The sequence below is a fragment of the Sorghum bicolor genome, chromosome 2, assembly GCF_000003195.3.
Source record: "Sorghum bicolor cultivar BTx623 chromosome 2, Sorghum_bicolor_NCBIv3, whole genome shotgun sequence".
Taxonomy (NCBI): domain Eukaryota; kingdom Viridiplantae; phylum Streptophyta; class Magnoliopsida; order Poales; family Poaceae; genus Sorghum; species Sorghum bicolor.
The window spans coordinates 27,612,601-27,631,889 of NC_012871.2; the positions used below are offsets into that span (position 1 = coordinate 27,612,601).

Genomic DNA, 19,289 nt, shown 5'->3' on the forward strand with positions numbered 1-19,289 from the left:
ATGCTATCTTCTTGTACGTTATTACAAAAATACATCTAATTTCCTTGTTTCGTTTCTATCATCGACTAATTGAGTATGTTGCCTGTTACAGCAGGCGCCACTAATTCACAGCAGGTGTGTCACCATTTTTCCATATGTAGAAAGAGCTTTGTTGCTATGTGCTGATCCTATAGGCCTCGAGAGGGTTCCAGACTACCACTAAATAAGAAACCCTCGTATTCATTAACAATATGTATCCAGACCTGATTTTTGTACACACTGTTAGCATATGTAGTATATCTCCATGTATCATAACACATGTAATATAGAACATGTGTGATATACATACATCCTAGATATGTCTATCTACCTTATTAGTAACCATGTCTCCATGTTTCAAACTTTTGCTATAACTACATTGTGCGCGATGGCGTGCACCCTTCACTAGTTATCAATAACATAGGAGGGTGGAACATAAGAATTAGTATTTGCATATGATGTGGAATTTGCAAAAAAATCATGTACATATGAGAATTTAGAATAATTAAGTGGATATTTATTATTTCCGTAGCCAATTCTCTCACTTATTGGCATGTCTTATGGTAGAACCACATATTGTGAACTTGTAACTTATGAATAAGTATAAGCATGTTGTATGTTATTAATAGCATTAAATTTTGAAGAATTCATAGATATTATTGGCTCTTGAACATGATGTCTAGAATTATAATGATGAGGACCATTGACAAGATAATCATTAGCCGATGTAATAGATCTACTATTGTTATGACTAGCAATACCAACATGAGAATTCTTAGGACATGCACAATGGCTTGGTACCCATGATATATGACTCGCCCGTTTTGCTGAATTTTTCAATGACATGAGCAATGTTTTAAACAACGTGCTATTTTCGTGCTATAGCGGCCAAAATAAGTCGACGCGAAGCTATACCTTATTTTTACGCTATCAGCGCTATAGCGCGCTATAGCGCCGATAAACTGAAATAGCGCCATAGCGCCGCTATTGCTGTTTATCTGTGATCATGTTGTCATGCACTTATTTGTTGTGTTGTGCTTATGCACTTGTGGTTATGCACTATGCAGTCATGCATTATACTTATGAGTAAGTTATGTATTAAACATTTAAACTGTGAAACACCTGTTGTGATTTGTGATTGTGAAATATGACGGTTGTTTGAACTTGTTGTTGTCTATTATATATTTTACCTGTTTCCAAATAAATAGTGCGCTATAGCACCTCTATAGCATCGCTATAGCGTGGATAGCTACAACACGCTGTTGTGTATAACAGCTGCTATAGCAGGGCTATAGCGACGCTGTAGCGTTCGCTATAGCGCAAATAGCGTCTAGAACAGGAAGACGCTATTTTCTATAGCCCGCTATTTAAAACATTGGACATGAGCAACATGTTGTAAAATCGCAAGCAACATCATAATAAGGGGTCAGAATGTAAAGTAAAGCCGAAGCAATCGTTTTTCAGCGGAGTTGCCAAAATATATATTAATGCAAAGATTGATCATATATCAAGATTGCTCGAGCCACTGTGGACCGAAGAACATATTAGGGGCGTGTTTGGTTCACACCTCCTAAAGTTTAGTCGGTTTGGTGGACTAAAAGAGACTAAAAGAAGTTTAGTCCCTTTTAGTTAGGGTGTTTGATCCAAAGTAACTAAAAGGTGAGGCAGTGTGACTAAAAGGTGAGCTTTAGTCCTATTAGCAACACTTGGGTGACTAATTAGTTAATTAATGCACTTTTTAACCCTATTTAATCATAGTGTTTGGATAAAAATAACTACATAGAACTTAGATTTAGAAGACAAGAATACACTTTAGCAATAGGTGTGCACACGAGCTTGTTCGAATTGGGTTGAATTGGGACTCGTATGTTTGGATTGATCCCCTCCCAGAGTTTGTATGAGAACTGGTGTCTCATGATGTAAATGATTCTCCTAGTCTCCTAGATATAATAAAGTGCAAACTTATTTAAAAAAAAGAAGTGTACCAATAACCAAACATTCTGTTGTAGACGACCGCACGTGCTGGGCTTCAGACGTCGAGAGTATTAGGTGGGCCGGCCTGGCAAATGGCAACTAAGAAAGGCCCAATTGCTAGGTTGGACGACTAGTCCTAAAATCCCTGATCTGTCTAAAACCCTAGTTCGGTGAGACACTGGCGGCGCGGCGACCGGTGAGAGGACTGGCCGAGTGAGTGCGCCAGGGAGCTCCTTGCAAACCTCGCCGCGCAGTAAATGGAGCCCAGCCCTGCAGACAAGGAAGAGGTTGAGGCAGAAGAGCCGCTAAGGTCCGAGGAGGAGGAGGAAGATGAGGAGGAAGGAGAGGAGGGGTGGGACGACTGGTGTTCCGACGGCGAAGATGTTGGCGGCGGGCTGCTGTGCTTGTTCTGTAGCTCGCGTTTCGACGCCGAGAACTCACTCTTCGAACACTGCGCTGCCGAGCACTGCTTCGATTTCCACAGGATTGTGAAGGAGCTGGGGCTGGATTTCTACAGCTGCATCAAGCTCATCAACTTTGCCCGCTCCAAGGTGCGTCAGCAACACCCTTCTGCTGACAGTAATCTTTTTTGGGCCACGTTAATGCCAGCAATAGTATTATCTGCTCAATTGCTTTGTTTACGTCAATGGTTCTATGGTGGTATGAAGAGCTGATTAATGTTGCAATTTTGTTAATTTCTGAGCGTACTCTGCTTGATTTCTTGCCGTTGCTGATTCATAGGTTGCAGAGAAAAAATGCTGGAGCTGTGGCCAAGCATTCTCTTCCAACACAGAACTCTGCAGCCACTTGCACGCAGTGGAGAATTACCAAATTGAGGGAAAGGTGCCATGGGAGGACGACGTTTACTTGAAACCTTTCATGGAAGACGACTCCCTTTTGCACAGTTTGTCAATCGATGACGATGATGATGAAGATGAGGACTGTGGGATGTCAATGGAAAGAGGACAATGTTCAGCAGGGAATGGGGTTTTAGCTGAACCACCGGGGAACACGCTGAGAACCATATCGGAAAGAAATGGTTCTGATATCAGCCCTCAATTTCATCAAGAGTGTACTGTTGGGAGTACACAAGGGGAGGACAGGGAGTCTCTTGCTCATGAGATGAATGATAGCCACCTAAAGGTTGCACGTGCTAGTGTTAATGCCAAAGCAATCAAAACTGTGGATGATAACTACTTTGGATCTTACAGTTCATTTGGTATCCACAGGGAGATGCTCGGTGATAAAGTAGGTGAACTCTTTCTGGATTTGTGGCCAACAAGTTCATGTCAAATATGTATGTCTATTCATGTCCCATATGTATTTGATTGGTCTGAAAACACTGAATGCTCTGGATAACCTTTTTCAGGTCAGAACAGATGCTTACAGAGATGCAATTTTAGGCAATCCTAGCCTATTAAGTGGAGCAACTGTACTGGATGTTGGTTGCGGCACAGGAATTTTAAGGTATCTAAGTCTTCAGTCTTCACCATATGATGGTCACCTACTGATTACTTAGGCCTTGTTTAGTTCCGAAAAGATTTCGGATTTCGGTACTGCAGCATTTTCGTTTTTATTTGACAAATATTATCTAATCATGGACTAAGTAGGCTCAAAAGATTCATCTCGTGATTTACAGGCAAACTGTGCAATTAGTTTTTGTTTTCGTCTATATCTAATGCTTCATGCATGTGTCCAAAGATTCGATGTGACGAGGAATCTTGAAAAGTTTTTGGTTTTTGGGTGAACTAAACAAGGCCTTATACACATGGGGGTTAGTTTATCTTAATTTTGATGACATATAACTCTTTTCATTTAAGATGCTTCTGTAGATATTGCTAGTGAAATTTTTAAAAATTGACTTAGTAGTTAGGGCAAATTTAAATGGACTTATGTTTGTGATCAGAAGTAAGTACTAAATCTAGAACACCTTTCCTACCGTGACCAGGAAATGCTGCATATTATATAGTGATCATATTGAAGTCCAAGGCTGGTCATAAAAATGAGTAATGACTACTTTTGATTCATGGTGAATTGTCAGTTGATATGCTTCCTATCTACAGTCTTTTTGCAGCAAAGGCTGGTGCGTCTAGAGTTGTTTCTGTTGATGGGAGTGCAAAGATGGCTTCTGTGGCTACCCAAGTATGTCTCTTTTCTCTTCAATATTGTCTTAATATTGATAATATTGAAATACGAACCTCTTTGCACCATGAGTATCTCATAGGTATTGCATGATGCAGGTTGCAAAGAATAATGGTCTATTGTATGATGAAAACGTGAAAGCAGAACAAAAGCAAGGTAGTGCTCAAGTGATAAGCGTTGTACATACAAAGGCTGAGGAGCTAAACCAGAAAATACAAGTCCCACAAAATGGCTTTGATGTGTTAGTGAGTGAATGGATGGGATATTGCCTGCTGTATGAATCCATGCTAAGTTCTGTCCTATATGCACGCGATCATTTTCTAAAACCTGGTGGTGCTATTCTCCCAGACACTGCAACTATTGTAAGTGCTCAGTTGCTTGCTTGTATTCTGTCCTGTATTTTCTGCTGTTTGATAACTCGTGTCTGATCCACCCTCTAGCTTGGTGCTGGCTTCGGGAAAGGTGGAACTAGCTTGCCATTTTGGGAAAACGTATATGGCTTCGATATGTCATGTATTGGCAAAGAAGTAACTTCATCTTCAGCTCGATTTCCTGTAGTTGATGTACTGTCTTCTCAGGATATTGTGACAGAGACTGCCGTACTCCATGTAAGTTCCTGTAACTGTGCATATTTACTTAGTTTCACTTCTGATATCGAATTTGTTAAAAGTATGTAGAGCTAGATATCAATCTGGGTGTTAACAACCTTAGGGTGGTTTGGCAGGGCTCTGGGTTCCCGTAGAAATGTTTTAGATATGATGTTTGGCTGATAGACTGGGTCTGATTCACAAAAAAATCAAATAAAAATATACTTCAAAAAATTCCAAACTTTTTGTGGACGAAGGACAACTTAAATACAATCCATTTTAACTTGTCCCACTTAATTAAAAAGGATTAATTGAAAAAATATGAGATGAGAAGGAAGGATGAGAATCACGAGAAACCAAGTCAAAGGGTGTTAGGACCCAAGATAGCTGGACCGCGGCTACGGAGCTCGTAGCCTTGTTCCGTCGTCGCCGGTGAGGTTTTACCCCTCTACCGTCGGCTTGTTGGAGAAGAGAGACGGGGGATTGGATTATCAATTCTTGCTTAATCCCTCAAGTGCCGATTACATGAGTATTTATAGTTCACTAATGCTATAAATGAACAGAGCTAACTTGCTCGTACAACGAACGGAGCAAGCTTATTTGCTATAAATAAACGAACGGAGCAGAGCTAAGGCTTATTTGCTATAAATGAACGAACGGAGCAGAGCTAAGTCAATCCCCGCGATCTGCTCTCTAGCCACTCGGTGCTGCTGCATGCTCGCGGGTCTTGCTGACTTTCTCTCCTAGCCACTGGTTGCCACATCGGCTTGAACGACGCGGCCAGTGCGCTCTGTGGCCCTGCGCACGTCGCGGTTGCGCCTGCGCCTGGTGTACTGCTGGCCCCACATGACATCTCTTTCCCGTTGGAGGTCCAGCTCGTCCTTGAGCTGAAAATCTGAAAACTTGGCACGAAAGTCATCGAGGTCTTCCGAAGAGGCTGAGTTCGTTGGTTCGCTGCGCCAATGGACTAGCACCTGACGAACCCCACGCGCCAGACGGGACTGATCGACCCATATTGGTTCAGGAGCAACGGCGCCGTGGTGAAGCGGAGGCAGAGGAGGCGGTGTAGAAGGAGGGTCGCCGATGAACTTCTTGAGCACCCCAACATGGAACACGTCGTGAAGCCGAGCTCCTGGTTGCAGCTCCAAGCGCACCGCGACATCGTTGATGAGCTCGATGACATGGTAGGGCCCGACGTAGCGCGGCTTGAGCTTGCCAGCCGTTGTACGCGGTAGCGAAGCTGTAGTGCACTGACGGAGGCGGAGCAACGCCCACTCCCCGACTTGATACGTCACCGGCCGGTGTTGACGATTGTAGTGATGCTTCTGGGACGCCTGGGCTTGCTCTAGCCTGTAGCGGACGTCCGCCAGAAACACCTCGCGCGCCTCCATGTCCCGGGCGACTGCCGCGACACGCGACTCACCAGGCTCTTACGAGCGGATGGTGGGCGGGTCGCGGCCGTATACCATGCGGAACGGTGTGTCCTGGAGCGAAGTTTGGTACGCCGTGTTGTAAACGTACTCCGCCCAAGGTAGCCAGCGCAACCATTGGTGTGGGCGATCACCTGTAAAACAACGAAGATACATCACGATGACCCGATTTGCTGCTTTCGTCTGGCCGTCGGACTGCGGGTGGAACGCGGACGACATGTGCAGCTGAGCGCCCATGAGGCGCATGAGTTCACGCCAGAACGCCGAGGTGAACACCGGGTCCCAGTCCGAGACCATGGACTGTGGCATGCCGTGTAGTCGTACAATGTCGGTGAAGAACGCCTAAGCCACGGACTCGGTGGTGTACGGGTGCGCCAGCGGAATGAAGTGGCAATATTTGCTGAAGCGGTCGATGACGTAGAGGATGACTGATTTGCCATTTACCCGAGGAAGCGCCTCAATGATATCAGCCCAGATTGTGGTCGGGATGGGCAGCGTCAAGAGCAGCCCTGCAAGGTGCAAATGTTCAGACTTATACCTCTGGCATGTGGCGCACGCACGGATGAAGTCCTGGACCAGCTACCGCATGTTGGGGAAGTGAAAATCGCGGTGCAGGCGGTGGGTGGTGCATTGGACACCCTCATGACCCATCGTGAACGATGCCAAGATCTCCTGTACCAAGAGGAGCGGCGGAATCAGCGTGAACAGTACCCGCGCTACAGTACCCACGGATACTCACAGGGAGGCGGCTGTGAGAGCAAGAGAGGAGGCTAGGGTTTTGGGCGCTAGGAACGTCGGCCACGGGGGCGGGGCTCTGCCCATGGCTGGCAAGAGAGAAGAGATTTTCTTCTAATCTCTTGCTTGATTAGATTGATACATCTCCTCTCTTTATATAGAGAGGTTTACTTGACTTACAAGCAAGACTTACTTGACCCCTAAGAAAGCGACTAATTAATCCTAATGGGCTAAGGCCCAATAGGTCCTTGACTCTTCTAACACTACACCCCACCTGGACATGCAGCTCGTCCTTGCTTGATTAGATTGATACATCTCTCTTTATATAGAGAGGTTTACTTGACTTACAAGCAAGACTTACTTGACCCCTAAGAAAGCGACTAATTAACTCTAATGGGCTAAGGCCCAATAGGTCCTTGACTCTTCTAACAATGTCGTTGACGACCCTCCAAGGCGCTGCGCGCGAGCCCGCGTGGACCTCATCGCGGATGGCGACCAGAGCCGGGTCTGTGGCCTGGGCGTGGCGGAGTTGATCGACGAAGTCGAAGCGGGGCGCCGAGGCGGTCACGAGCGTGCCTTGTTCGGTGTCGCGGCGCAAGAGAGCATCAACCACCGTGTTGGAGAAGCCTGCCTTGTACTCCACGGAGAAGTCGAAGCTGAGGAGCTTGCCCACCCAATGGTGTTGAGGAATTGTGGCGAGGCGCTGGACGACGAGGTACTTGAGGCTGTAGTGGTCGGTTTTGACGAGGAAGCGACGGCCCCACAGGTACGGTCTCCAATGACGCATGGCGTGGACGAGGCCAATAAGCTCTCGCTTGTATGCCGCGAGCGCGCGATGGCGAGGTGCCACCGGGCAGCTGAAGAAGGCGACCGGGTGGCCGTCTTGGACGAGCACCGCGCCAAAGCCATGGGACGAGGCATCACACTCGACGTTGAACTGCTTGGAGAAGTCTGGCACGAACGAGGATGGGAGCCGACGTGATGGCCTCTTTGAGCGCGACGAATGTTGCGGTCGCGGCCTTCGACCATGAGAAGCCATCTTTCTTGAGGAGGGCGATCAGCGGAGCAACCACGGTGCCGTAGTTGTGGACGAATTTGCGGTAGTAGCCCGCCAAACCGAGGAAGCCGCGGACCGCCCGCGCCGACCACAACACTGGCCACTCATGGATGGCTTGCACCTTGGCCGGATCCATGGCGACGCCTGCCGCGGAGATGACATGTCCGAGGTAGGCGACGGACGTGACGCCGAAGGCGCACTTGGCGCTGTTAGAGCACCGATCAAACACACAGAGGAAGACGTTTGTGGGCTGCAATGAGGCAGCTTTTCCTGTGATTATAGTTTACTCTATATAGCTGATTACATAGCTATCTAAGGCAATAAGCCAATCCTAAACCAGGCAACAGCTCGTGATTGGGGTTCCCAACTCCCTGGGCCATGCCGTGTAACACTAATAGCAGAATAGGAAGGTACAAAATAAGAAAGTACAGCTCACGGCTTACTGCTAACAATCTCCTCCTAAGCCATGAGTACCTACTCTATCTTCTTCATGCCTATCATGCTTCGAAGCTCTTGGAACCGAATGCGACCCAGTGCTTTTGTGAGGATGTCACCTAGCTGCAATTCTGTTCCAACGAACTCAACATGAATCAGCTTCCTGTCGCAACATTCCCGGATGAAGTGGAACTTTACATTAATATGCTTGCTCCGGTCATGATGTACAGGATTTTTCATCAAAGCGATGGCAGACTTGTTGTCTACCAAAAGTCTTGGTGCGAGGACGGCTCCTCCGATGAGCTCAGCTAGCAAGTGTGCCAACCAAACTGCCTCGCACGCAGCAGCAGCAGCAACAGTAGTGTACTCCGCTTCGCATGAAGATAGAGCAACAAGTCGCTGTCTGAGTATCCCAGCAGCTCCGGCACACCACAGTTCTTCTTCCCGGGTAGTAGTGTAGTCCCCAGTGCAGTGTGCCTGCCACGTACCGGAGCACACACTTCACAACAGTGAGATGTTCTTGTCGTGGCGCCTCCATGAATCTGCTCAAGTACCCCACGGGATAAGCTAGGTTCGGCCGGGAATTGCACAAGTACCTGAGACTCCCAATTAGGCTCCGGTACTCAGGGGCATCAACAGCCGGCGAAGTTCCTTCCTTGAGCAGCTTCAGCCTTGGCTCCATGGGGGTTGCACTTGCATTGCAACCACCCAAGCCCGCCTTCTCGAGTATCTTTGAGGCGTACGCTGTCTGCTGGAGTGAGATACCAGTTCTTGTCGTGGCGCCTCCATGAATCTGCTCAAGTACCCCACGGGATAAGCTAGGTTCGGCCGGGAATTGCACAAGTACCTGAGACTCCCAATTAGGCTCCGGTACTCAGGGGCATCAACAGCCGGCGAAGTTCCTTCCTTGAGCAGCTTCAGCCTTGGCTCCATGGGGGTTGCACTTGCATTGCAACCACCCAAGCCCGCCTTCTCGAGTATCTTTGAGGCGTACGCTGTCTGCTGGAGTGAGATACCAGTTGCTCCCTGTGTCACCTCGAGCCCAAGGTTGTAGGATAGCAAGCCAAGGTCACTCATCTTGAACGTGTTCAACATCTGCTGCTTGAGCCTTGCCACGACGTTGGCGTCTCCTCCGGTTATGATGAGGTCGTCGACGTATACACCGACGATCAGGAGGCCTGTGCCTTGACCGCGGGTGTATATTCCATGCTCGTCGACGTAGCGCTTGAACCCAAGCCGCAATAGCTCGGTGTCTAGCTTCTGATTCCAGGCGTGTGGGGCCTGACGCAGTCCATAGAGTGCTTTGTGGAGGCGGAGCACTCTATGCTTGTGGTCGTTGTCGATGAAGACTGGAGGTTGCTGAACGTATACCTCCTCCTGGGGTTCGCCGTTCAAGAACGCCGATTTGACGTCCATGTGGTGGACGCCCCAGCCGAAGTGAGCTGTGACTGCAAGCACCAGCCGCACCGACTCCAGCCGTGCGAGCGAGGCGTAAACCTCCTCGAAGTCGACTCCGGGCTGCTGCACATAGCCTTTGGCAACAAGATGCGCCTTGTACTTGACAATGGCGCCGTTCTCATCGCGCTTGACTTTGTAGACCCACTTCAAGCCGATGGCCCGGTGTCCATGTGGAAGTTCGACTAGCGATCAGGTGTGGTTGTCGCAGATCGACTTCATCTCCTCCTCCATTGCAGCAACCCAGTTAGGATTGCCGTCGGCCTCCTTCAGCGAGCGGGGCTCCTCCACGCTTATAGCGTGGCTGACTGCGTGGAGCTCAGCCTCAGCGGTGTCACGGTGCGCCAGCCGCGGCACTGCGTCTGTACCTAGGACATTGTCCAGTGTCCGGTACCGATGCGGCTCGCCTTCGTCATATGCGTCGAGGTTGGTGTTGTTGGCGAGTGGCGTCGCGAACTCAATCTGAGTTCGAGTTCCCTGCGTCGATGTGGACGTAGTCGAGGGAGATGGCCTAGCCCGTGTCGTGCTCGGGGCCGGGAATGACGTCGAGGGCGCACTCGTGGCTGAGGAAGAAGCCGCGGGTGTGGTAGACGCAATCTGCGACCACGACACTGAATCGGCTCTGGGCGTGTCGCGTCCGCACCTCGTGGTCCTCCTCGATGGTGAAGGGTAGGCGGTCGTCCGCGCCCAGAGTGTCTTCCCAGTTCCACCGCGCGTCTTCATCAAAGACGGTGTCGCGGGAGACGTAGACGCGCGCGGCCTCAGGATCGAAGAACATGTACGCCTTGGTCCCGTCCTGGTAGCCGATGAAGACGACTTTGATGCCTCTGTCGTCGAGTTTGGCGAGGTGTGGGCACACTTGCTTGATGTAGGCTACACACCCAATGTACAGGAGGTTTCTTCCCGTACCACGCCTGGTACGGGGTCTTCCCATCGAGCGCAGCGGTGGGTGCCCTGTTGAGTAGGAACACAACGCAGTGCACCGCCTCACCCCAGAAGTGCCCTGGTACAGTTCTGGTACTCTGCGTGCGCGAAGGATGCTCCTTGCCGTAGCCATCATGGTCTGATTCCGACGCTCTACAATGCCGTTCTGCTGTGGCGTATAGGGAGCCGAATGGTGGCGCTGGATCCCCTCTCCTGCACAGTACTCACCAAACTCGACTGAGGTGAACTCACCGCCATTGTCAGTCCGGAGTACCTTCAGTTTCTTGCCCGTCTCGCGCTCAACACGCGCCTGAAACGCTTGGATGGCTGCTGGGGCATCCGCCTTGGAGCGCAGAAGAGTGAGCCACATGAAGTGGCTCATGTCGTCGACGAGTAGGAGGAAGTAGACGTTTCCCAGCCGGCGTTGCCGGCGTGATGGTGCCGCAGAGATCTCCATGGACCAGTTCTAGCTCATCCTTAGCCGTGAACTTTGCGGCCTTGGGGAACGGCGTCCGCTTCTGTTTTGCCAGGACGCAGTCCTCACAGACCTGCTCGACATGGTCTATGGTGGGCAGTCCACGCACCATGTTGGCACGTCTCAGCTTGCGCAACGCCTTGAAGTTGAGGTGACCGTAGCGTTCATGCCATCACCACACCATGTCGCCAACCCATGCGGTGAAACACACAGGGGCAGTCACTTTCATGTCGAGGAAGTACAGTCGACTTGGCAATCGATGCACCTTGGCCAGCAGCCAATGTTTTCAGGTCGTCCGATTAATCGCGATTAATCGCGATTAATCGCCCTGGTCGGTCAGGAGTGCTCGATTAGGAGGTCCGACCCGACCAAGTCGACTAGAAACTTGGTCGTCCGATTAGTCGTCCACTTATCGCGATTAATCGTCCGATTAGGACATGGACGACCAGGTTGTGTGCTCTGTTTTTGGGCTTTTTTGACTGGGCAGATATGTGGGGGGTATGGAGATGCTGTTGGTTGTCCCAGTTCTCCAGAAATAGTTAAGAAGGAGATGTTGGTTTACATCAAAAAGAGTTGAAGATGAAGAGGAATGTTGGTTTACAGTAATGCAGTCTTGATGCTTCCTTTATTGTGTATAATATAGTGTATATATAGAGGTATATATATAGGTCGACCAGCTGATATGCCTGGACGACCAGGGTCGATTAATCGACCTGGTCGCTGATTAATCGCGATTAATCACCTGGTCGGTGGCTGGTCGACCAGGATCGACCAGCCGACCAGAAAACATTGCTCTGGACAGTGCAGAAAAGAGAAGAAACCAACTCCCACAAGTAATTCACTATCTAACACTAATGTAGTCTTGATGCTGGCTTGATTGTGTATATTATATAGTATATATAGAGGTATATATATAGGCATATATGCCCTGAAATAGCTGGACGACCAGGTGGACGACCAGGGTCGACCAGGGCGATTAATCGACCTGGTCGACGATTAATCTCGATTAATCGCCTGGTCGGTCCTAGAGCGACCAGCTTCGACCAGTCGACCTGAAATCATTGCCAGCAGCTGCCGGTCCGGGTCGAAGAGGCGGAGTATGCCCGACTCGATGTCGACCTTGAACCCAGTCTCATCCATCTGACTGAGACTGATGATGTTGGTGGTGAGGCGAGGGATGTAGTAGACGCCGTCCAGCTGACAGTGTTCACCAGTCCTGCAGACGAACAACACAGTCCCCTTGCCGTGGATATTCACCAATGAGCCGTCTCCGAACTTAACCGTTCCGGAGATGCTGGTGTCGAGCTCGGCGAAGACACTCCGGGCGCCCGTCATGTGGTTCGTTGCACCAGTGTCGAGCACCCATCGATGGGGTTGCACGGCCTCCTCCTGCTCCTCACTGAGGTGAAGGAGGACCTTGGGTTCAGTGAGGTGAACCCGTGCCTTCGACTCCGGGGCGGCTGGCGCCAATGGTGGCCTGCGAGGACAGCACGACGCGGGCGACGCGATTACCTCTAGATCCGCCGCGATGTACATCAGCGCGTGCTCCTCTTCCTCGGCTTGTGCGACGTGCGCTGCACCCTTCTTGCTGCGGCACTCATTGGTCCAGTGACTAGTTTTGCCGCAGGACTGGCAGTGGTAGCCAGGGGGCGACTTCTTGCCGCCAGGTTTGGCCGCCTGCGCGCTCTGGCCGTCACGGCCATCACGCGACAAAGTGCCTGCGCTGCTGCGGCCGCGTCCGCGCCCACGCTGCCTGCCACGGGCCGCCGGAGCTCTCCTGCCCACGGCGCGACTTGCGGCGTGCCTCCCAATCCTCTTCACATAGCATCAGGCGGCCCAGCGAGTCCGTGACTTCCTTCGGCTTGAGTCGCTCCTCGAACACCCTCAGCCGCCCAATCACTTCCTCGATGGAGACCCTGTTTAGGTCGAGAAACATCTCGAGGGAGACGACGGCCTGCGTGAGCTTCTCTGGAACAACCTGCAGGAGCTTTTGGACTACCTCTGCATCCTGGATGTTGTCGCCGAGGGAGCGCAGGTTGGCTGCGAGTGTGGAGATGCGGACGCCAAAGTCGCTGACGGTTTCCCCCTCCTTGAAGGAGAGAGCGCCGAACTCCCAGCGCAGCTTGCTGCGCGCTGGCGTCGCGCGCGCTCGTCGCCGATCCGCAGATGCTTGACCGCATCCCAGGCCTGCTTCACCGTGTCCTTGCTGGCCAGCGTGTTCCAACGGCACCGAGCGTAGTAGACATGGTACTCGTCATCGTCAGCATCGTCGGAGAGGCCGTCCTGGACGATGTCCCATACTCGCAGCGTCTGGAAGTTTACTTCCATGACCAATGCCCACTCCGTGTAATTCGTCCGGGTTAGCATTGGCCATGCAACATGTGCAGACGAGCGCTCGACGATTCGCTCAACAACTCTGGAGCCGAAGCATGGACCTTGTTCTCGATATTGCTGTCTTCGGACTTTTCGGTCTTTGCCGGAGACTTAGAAGACATGGCTAACTACGAGATCAGGCTCCGATACCAAATGAGGTTAGAGCACTGATCAAACACACAGAGGAAGACACACAGGTTTGTGGGCTGCAATGAGGCAGCTTTTCCTCTAATTATAGTTTACTCTATATAGCTGATTACATAGCTATCTAAGGCAATAAACCAATCACTAAACTAGGCAACAGTAAACAAGGTATGCTCGTGATTGGGGGTTGCCATCCCAACTCCCTAGGCCATGCTGTGTAACACTAATAGCAGAATAGGAAGGTACAAAATAAGAAAGTACAGCTCATGGCTTACTGCTAACAGGTGCGCTTGACGTAGAGTTGGTGCTGTCAGAGCTCGGTGAGGACGACGTGGAGGTGCCATAGGTGATCTGCCCAAGTCTTGCTGTAAATCAAAATGTCGTCAAAGAAAACAAGGACGAAGCGTCGCAGGTAGTGCCGAAGTACGTCGTTCATGAGGGCTTGGAATGTTGCCGGGGCGTTGCACTACACGAACGACATCCCCAAGAACTCATACAAGCCGTCGTGGGTGCGGAACGCCGTCTTGTGGTTGTCATCGGTCCGCATCTGCACCTGGTGGTAGCCTGACCGCAAATTGAGCTTGGTGAAGAATTTCGCGCCATGGAGCTCATCGAGTAGCTCGTCCACGACGGGAATAGGGAACGCGTCCGTGACCATGAGAGCGTTGAGGGCGTGATAGTCGACGCAGAACCTCCACGACCCATCCGCCTTCATAACGAGGATGACCGGGGAGGAGAATGCCGAGTCGTTGTGGCGGACAATCCCTTGCTGGATCATGGTGGCACACTGGCGCTCCAGTTCGTCCTTGTGAGCCGCTGTATAGAGGTATGGTCGAATGGTGACGGGTGAGGTGCCTGGCTTGAGGACGATGCTGTGGTCGCGGGCTTGCCTAGGTGGAAGGCCTGTCGGATCGGCGAAAACATCGTTGAAGGACGCCAGGAGCGCATCGAGCAGCGGGGCGCCGGAAGCCGCCGTGGCACACAGCTCAGGCGCACAATGGGAGGCCACGCTCGTCCAGGTTATGTCGCGTCCGAGCCGACGGAAGGACATGGTGTGCGTGGCGAAGTCCCACACGATCTTGCCCAGGGTGGCCATCCACTGGGTCCCCAAAACCAGATCGTACTCTGGAAGGGGCATGACGTAGAGGTCGATGTGAAATGTGTCCCCGTCGACCGTGACCGGAGCGCGTCGAATTACGCCCGGACAGGCGATCTTCTCGCCGTTGGCCACCGTTGCGGTGAGGCGCGACCGTGGTTGCACTGCCAGCCCCGAACGTCGAGCCATGGCTTGGCGATGACATTGTGCATCGAGCCGGAGTCCAAGAGCACGGTGAAGACCTAGCCACCCACCGAGGCCCGCACTTGCATCGTGTCACAAATGGGCACCCCGACGACGACGTGCAGGGAGAAGACCGGCGCCTCGGTGTCATCAGACAAGGTTGTGGCCCTGGTGAAGCGCTCATCGCAGTTGTAGCAAAGCCCGAGGCGACAACGCTCCTCCTGTTCTGCCTGTGTCAGGCGCTTGATGGGGCGACCCTCGACCGTGGCCACCGGTGTAGCAGTTTTGGTGCCCGGTAGAACCCCTTGGGCGGGACATGGTCCTGGTGTGGGCTGGATCGCGTGTGGGGCGGTCTTCGGTGTTGAGGTGGCGTACTGCTCCATCAGCTCCATCTGCCGAGCGAGGCTCATGGCAGCCGCCAGTGATTGGGGGTCCTGGACCTGCACAACGAGGCTGAGCGGTGGCAGAAGTCCACCTGTGAACAGCTGCACCCGTTGTTCTTCGTTGAGGTGGCCGGCACGGGGAAGTAGGGCTTGGAAGCGGTCCTGTTACTCCTCCACCGTACCCGTGCGCCTGCATGACGTGAGCTCGAAGAGGGGGGCGGATCGCAGCGGTGGCCCGAAGCGGAGATTGAGAAGCTCCTTAAATCGGGGCCATGGTGGTGTACCTTCGTCCTCCTGGACCTGCATGTACCAAAGCTGCGCGGCGTGCTCCAAGTTGTAGGAGGCCATCCACACCCGCTCCTCGAGCATGATCCGTTGCTGGGTGAAGGACTCGCGTCTGTTGATGAAGATGAGCTGGTCCGACTTACCATTGTACCGCGGAAACTCCGGCCGCCAGTGTTTGGGGGGCCGATCCTGGTGGTGCTCGCTAGAGGGCGCCTTGCTGGAGGACGTGGATGGTCGGTTGTTGACGAGGGCGGTGATGGCCTTGGTGTTGGCATCCAGTGCCTTGGCGGTGGACTCAAATGAGGCTTGCAGGGCCACGACGGCCTTGGCAAGGACGTCGAGGGTGGACTTGAGGTCGCTGTTGTTTCCCATGGCGGCGGCGCACGAAGACACGGGGGAGGTGGATGGGAAGGTTGGTGCAGTTGCTGATGGTGGTGGGGATGGGGAGGCGTGACGGGAAGACGAGGATCGCTGGGACCGTGATACCAGGTTGTCAAGGGCATTAGGACCCAAGATAGCTGGACCGCAGCTACGGAGCTCGTAGCCTCGTTCCGTCGTTGCCGTTGAGGTTTTACCCCTCTACTGTCAGCTTGGTGGAGAAGAGAGACGGGGGATTGGATTATCAATTCTTGCTTAATCCCTCAAGTGCCGATTACATGAGTATTTATAGTTCACTAATGCTGTAAATGAACGGACCTAACTTGCTGGTACAACGAACGGAGCAAGCTTATTTGCTATAAATAAACGAATGGAGCAGAGCTAAGGCTTAGTTGCTATAAATAAACGAATGGAGCAGAGCTAAGTCAATCCCCGCGATCTGCTGTCTAGCCACTTGGTGCTGCTGCATGCTCGCGGGTCTTGCTGACTTTCTCTCCTAGCCACTGGTTGCCACATCGGCCTGAACGACGCGGCCAGCGTGCTCTGTGGCCCTGTGCACGTCGCTGTTGCGCCTGCGCCTGGTGTACTGCTGGCCCCACATGACCAACCACTTTTTCAGCATTTCTCTCTCGTAGTACAAAAGCACGAAAAGTTTCGCTCCAGAATTGCTATGTCCTTTCTGCGTTTGGCACCGATTCCCACTGTTTCTCGCTAGAAACAGGAGCGGAACGGCTGCCAAACGTGCCCCCCTTAATGCGATGCATGGGTTTCTCTATAGGGCAAATTTTTCAAAAGACACTAAAGTTGCAGTACTTACACCTTGTAGCTCCACAGAACTACACTTTATTTAGCAACTTTTTTTCTTTCGCAAAGTTAGACTTTGAGGAATCAAGTTCAAAAAACTAAACCTCTATTATCATCTGTCACAGAACTACACATTTTATTGTCATCTGTATGGGAAAACTACACTTTTGAGATCTGATTATCTGAAGAGTGTGGTTATGAAATGAAGTGAGCACAAATGTGTAGTTTTGTGAAATAATAAGTTGGGGTGATCCTAAAGGTAACTATCGAGCAGGTGTAGGTGACTCTTGCGATCTGACTATGAACGAACAGATCGTGGGCACCTTAGTAATCTCAGAACCAACTCCGTATTGTTATTTTCTATCTGAAAATAAGGTTCAATTCCTGCAACCTACCTGACTGGCAAAATTGGAATACAAAAAGAACAATCTCGTTCAACACGTGGAATTCTCAAAGGCCGTCTTGCATGGGTCATCTGACACAACTGAAGAACAATGTTTGCACAATCCTCTCCCATCCCTTCCAAGTCTGCCTAAAATGTGGTCTTTATTACATGGGCCCAGCCCAAGGACCGGTGGCACAGCACCCCTTTTATTTTGCTCTCATTTTTTTGATGTCTTCACCTTGATTCCTTACAAGAATCACATAATTGAGTTCATGTGCACAAGACCGAGTGGCTAGTCGTTGCATATCTGTTGTTGTGGCTGGTGATGTGGTTGAATTGATGGACTGATGTCCTCATCAAGAAAAGTGTAGTTTTATCAAAATGATTCAAGTGTATATTTTCATACCTATGTTGATAGATGTTTAGTTCTGTGAAACTGGTTTTAGAAAGTGTAGTTTTGTAAAAAAAAAAAGAATTGTACTCTTATAACATTTTATATTTTGAGTATTATGTAAAATGTGCTCAAATGCCACTTTGAATTAAGGGATTTGTACTAACATCTTTCTTTTATTTCTTGTATGCAGTCCTTTGATCTTGCAAGTATGAAGGAAAGTGAGATGGATTTTACTGCAAGCTTTGAACTGAGGCTCAGCGAAAGTAGTGCCACTGTGCCTGGAGTGACCTGGTGCTATGGCATTGTATTGTGGTTTGACACGGGGTTTACCAACAGATTCTGCAAGGAGAAGCCTGTTGTCCTCTCCACCTCTCCCTACGTTACACCAACTCACTGGTCACAGACAATCTTCACCTTTGAAGAGCCTATCGCAATGGCGAAGGAGGAATCAGCCCTGGGTTCATCTGCATCGGCTGGCACAGATGAGTGCCCAGCTACGATGCTCAGGTCTCGGATAAGCATTGTGAGGGCATCTGAGCACCGTAGCATAGACATATCGGTTGAAACCACAGCAATCAGTTCAGTTGGCTGGAAGCGCAGCTGGCCTGTTCAGATATTCAACTTGTGACCAATCATTATTACCTCTTTGGATTCCCTACCATCTTATTCCATGAGCAGCAATTGTTATTACAGTTTGTTTTGGTTGTTTAAGTTTTGCGCACTGAATGGAGCAGTTTGTGCAACTGATTTTGGTAAAATGATGATCGTGAGGATCAGAGTGGAAGGCTTTCTGGAATGTCAGGCACTTAGGCTGTAGCTGTGTAAAAGAATCAAAATCAGATTAGTTTGGCCCAAGTTCAGTTGAATGATGTTGACGGGGTTGAAGGCAAACATTAATGTATTTGTTGTAGTGACCAAACGTGTTACGCATCACAATTAACAAACGGCGATGACAAGGAGCTGGTGGCCAACTGTCTTTGGAAAACTTGTTTATGAAACTGATGGACACATGCATTGTACTTTTAAATTAAACAAAACAAACAAAAGCATGTGGAATCAGCATATATGATATGATGCCCTCCATTCATTTAGGGCGTGATTGGTTGCCCCGTTGGGTCGGTGCAAAGGCCCATCCAGCTCCATTTGATATAGTCGGGCCATGTTTGGTTGCCCAACTTGCATACTTTGCCTGTGCCTTTTCGTTCATTTCGGCCCCTCCATCCTAGTTGCCTCCGTCTGCCCGCCGCGACCTTCGCTCGCGAGCTAGGACAACGCGGCGCTTGGTGGGAACCCTAGGCGCGCTTGGGGGGGGGGGGGAGATGGCTTCATCTAACGATAAAAGCGCGCGCGGGGGTTGGAGTTAGGGTTACCGCCTCCATTCCTCCACTCTCTTGCCTCCACTGCTTTGGTGTGCCCTCCCTTCTCCCTTCTTGGCATTGGTTTGTCGCCGGTGTTTTGCACATTTGCCAGAACCTTCTTGGTTCTTTAGTGTTTCGGCTGGTATACCTCGTTTTACCCCTCTTCTCTCCCTCTGTTTTCGTATCATGAGATTTTGTTTTGGCTATGATTTTTTGGTTAGGGTTCGTCATGCTACCCTCCTAGATCTGTGGATTTCTGGTGCAGATCTGGCAT

At 50.7% G+C, this 19,289-nt stretch overlaps 1 protein-coding gene across 1 annotated transcript; it reads left to right on the forward strand.

The window, feature by feature from the left end:
• LOC8063423 (probable protein arginine N-methyltransferase 3) lies at positions 2,125-18,748 on the forward strand. The gene is made up of 7 exons (XM_002459862.2): positions 2,125-2,543; positions 2,734-3,240; positions 3,362-3,459; positions 4,056-4,134; positions 4,233-4,496; positions 4,575-4,742; positions 17,848-18,748. Exons 1-7 carry the CDS (start codon positions 2,250-2,252, stop codon positions 18,283-18,285), a joined length of 1,848 nt encoding a protein of 615 aa, XP_002459907.1. The 5' UTR covers positions 2,125-2,249; the 3' UTR covers positions 18,286-18,748.

What these genes read in the sequence shown, in the direction of transcription:
- LOC8063423 (XM_002459862.2), top strand. Translation starts at nt 2,250, where the DNA reads ATGGAGCCCAGCCCTGCAGACAAGGAAGAGGTTGAGGCAGAAGAGCCG. An exon ending in GGGAGATGCTCGGTGATAAA is followed by an intron (nt 3,241 to 3,361) that starts GTAGGTGAACTC and finishes AACCTTTTTCAG; the next exon opens with GTCAGAACAGATGCTTACAG. An exon ending in CAGAGACTGCCGTACTCCAT is followed by an intron (nt 4,743 to 17,847) that starts GTAAGTTCCTGT and finishes TCTTGTATGCAG; the next exon opens with TCCTTTGATCTTGCAAGTAT.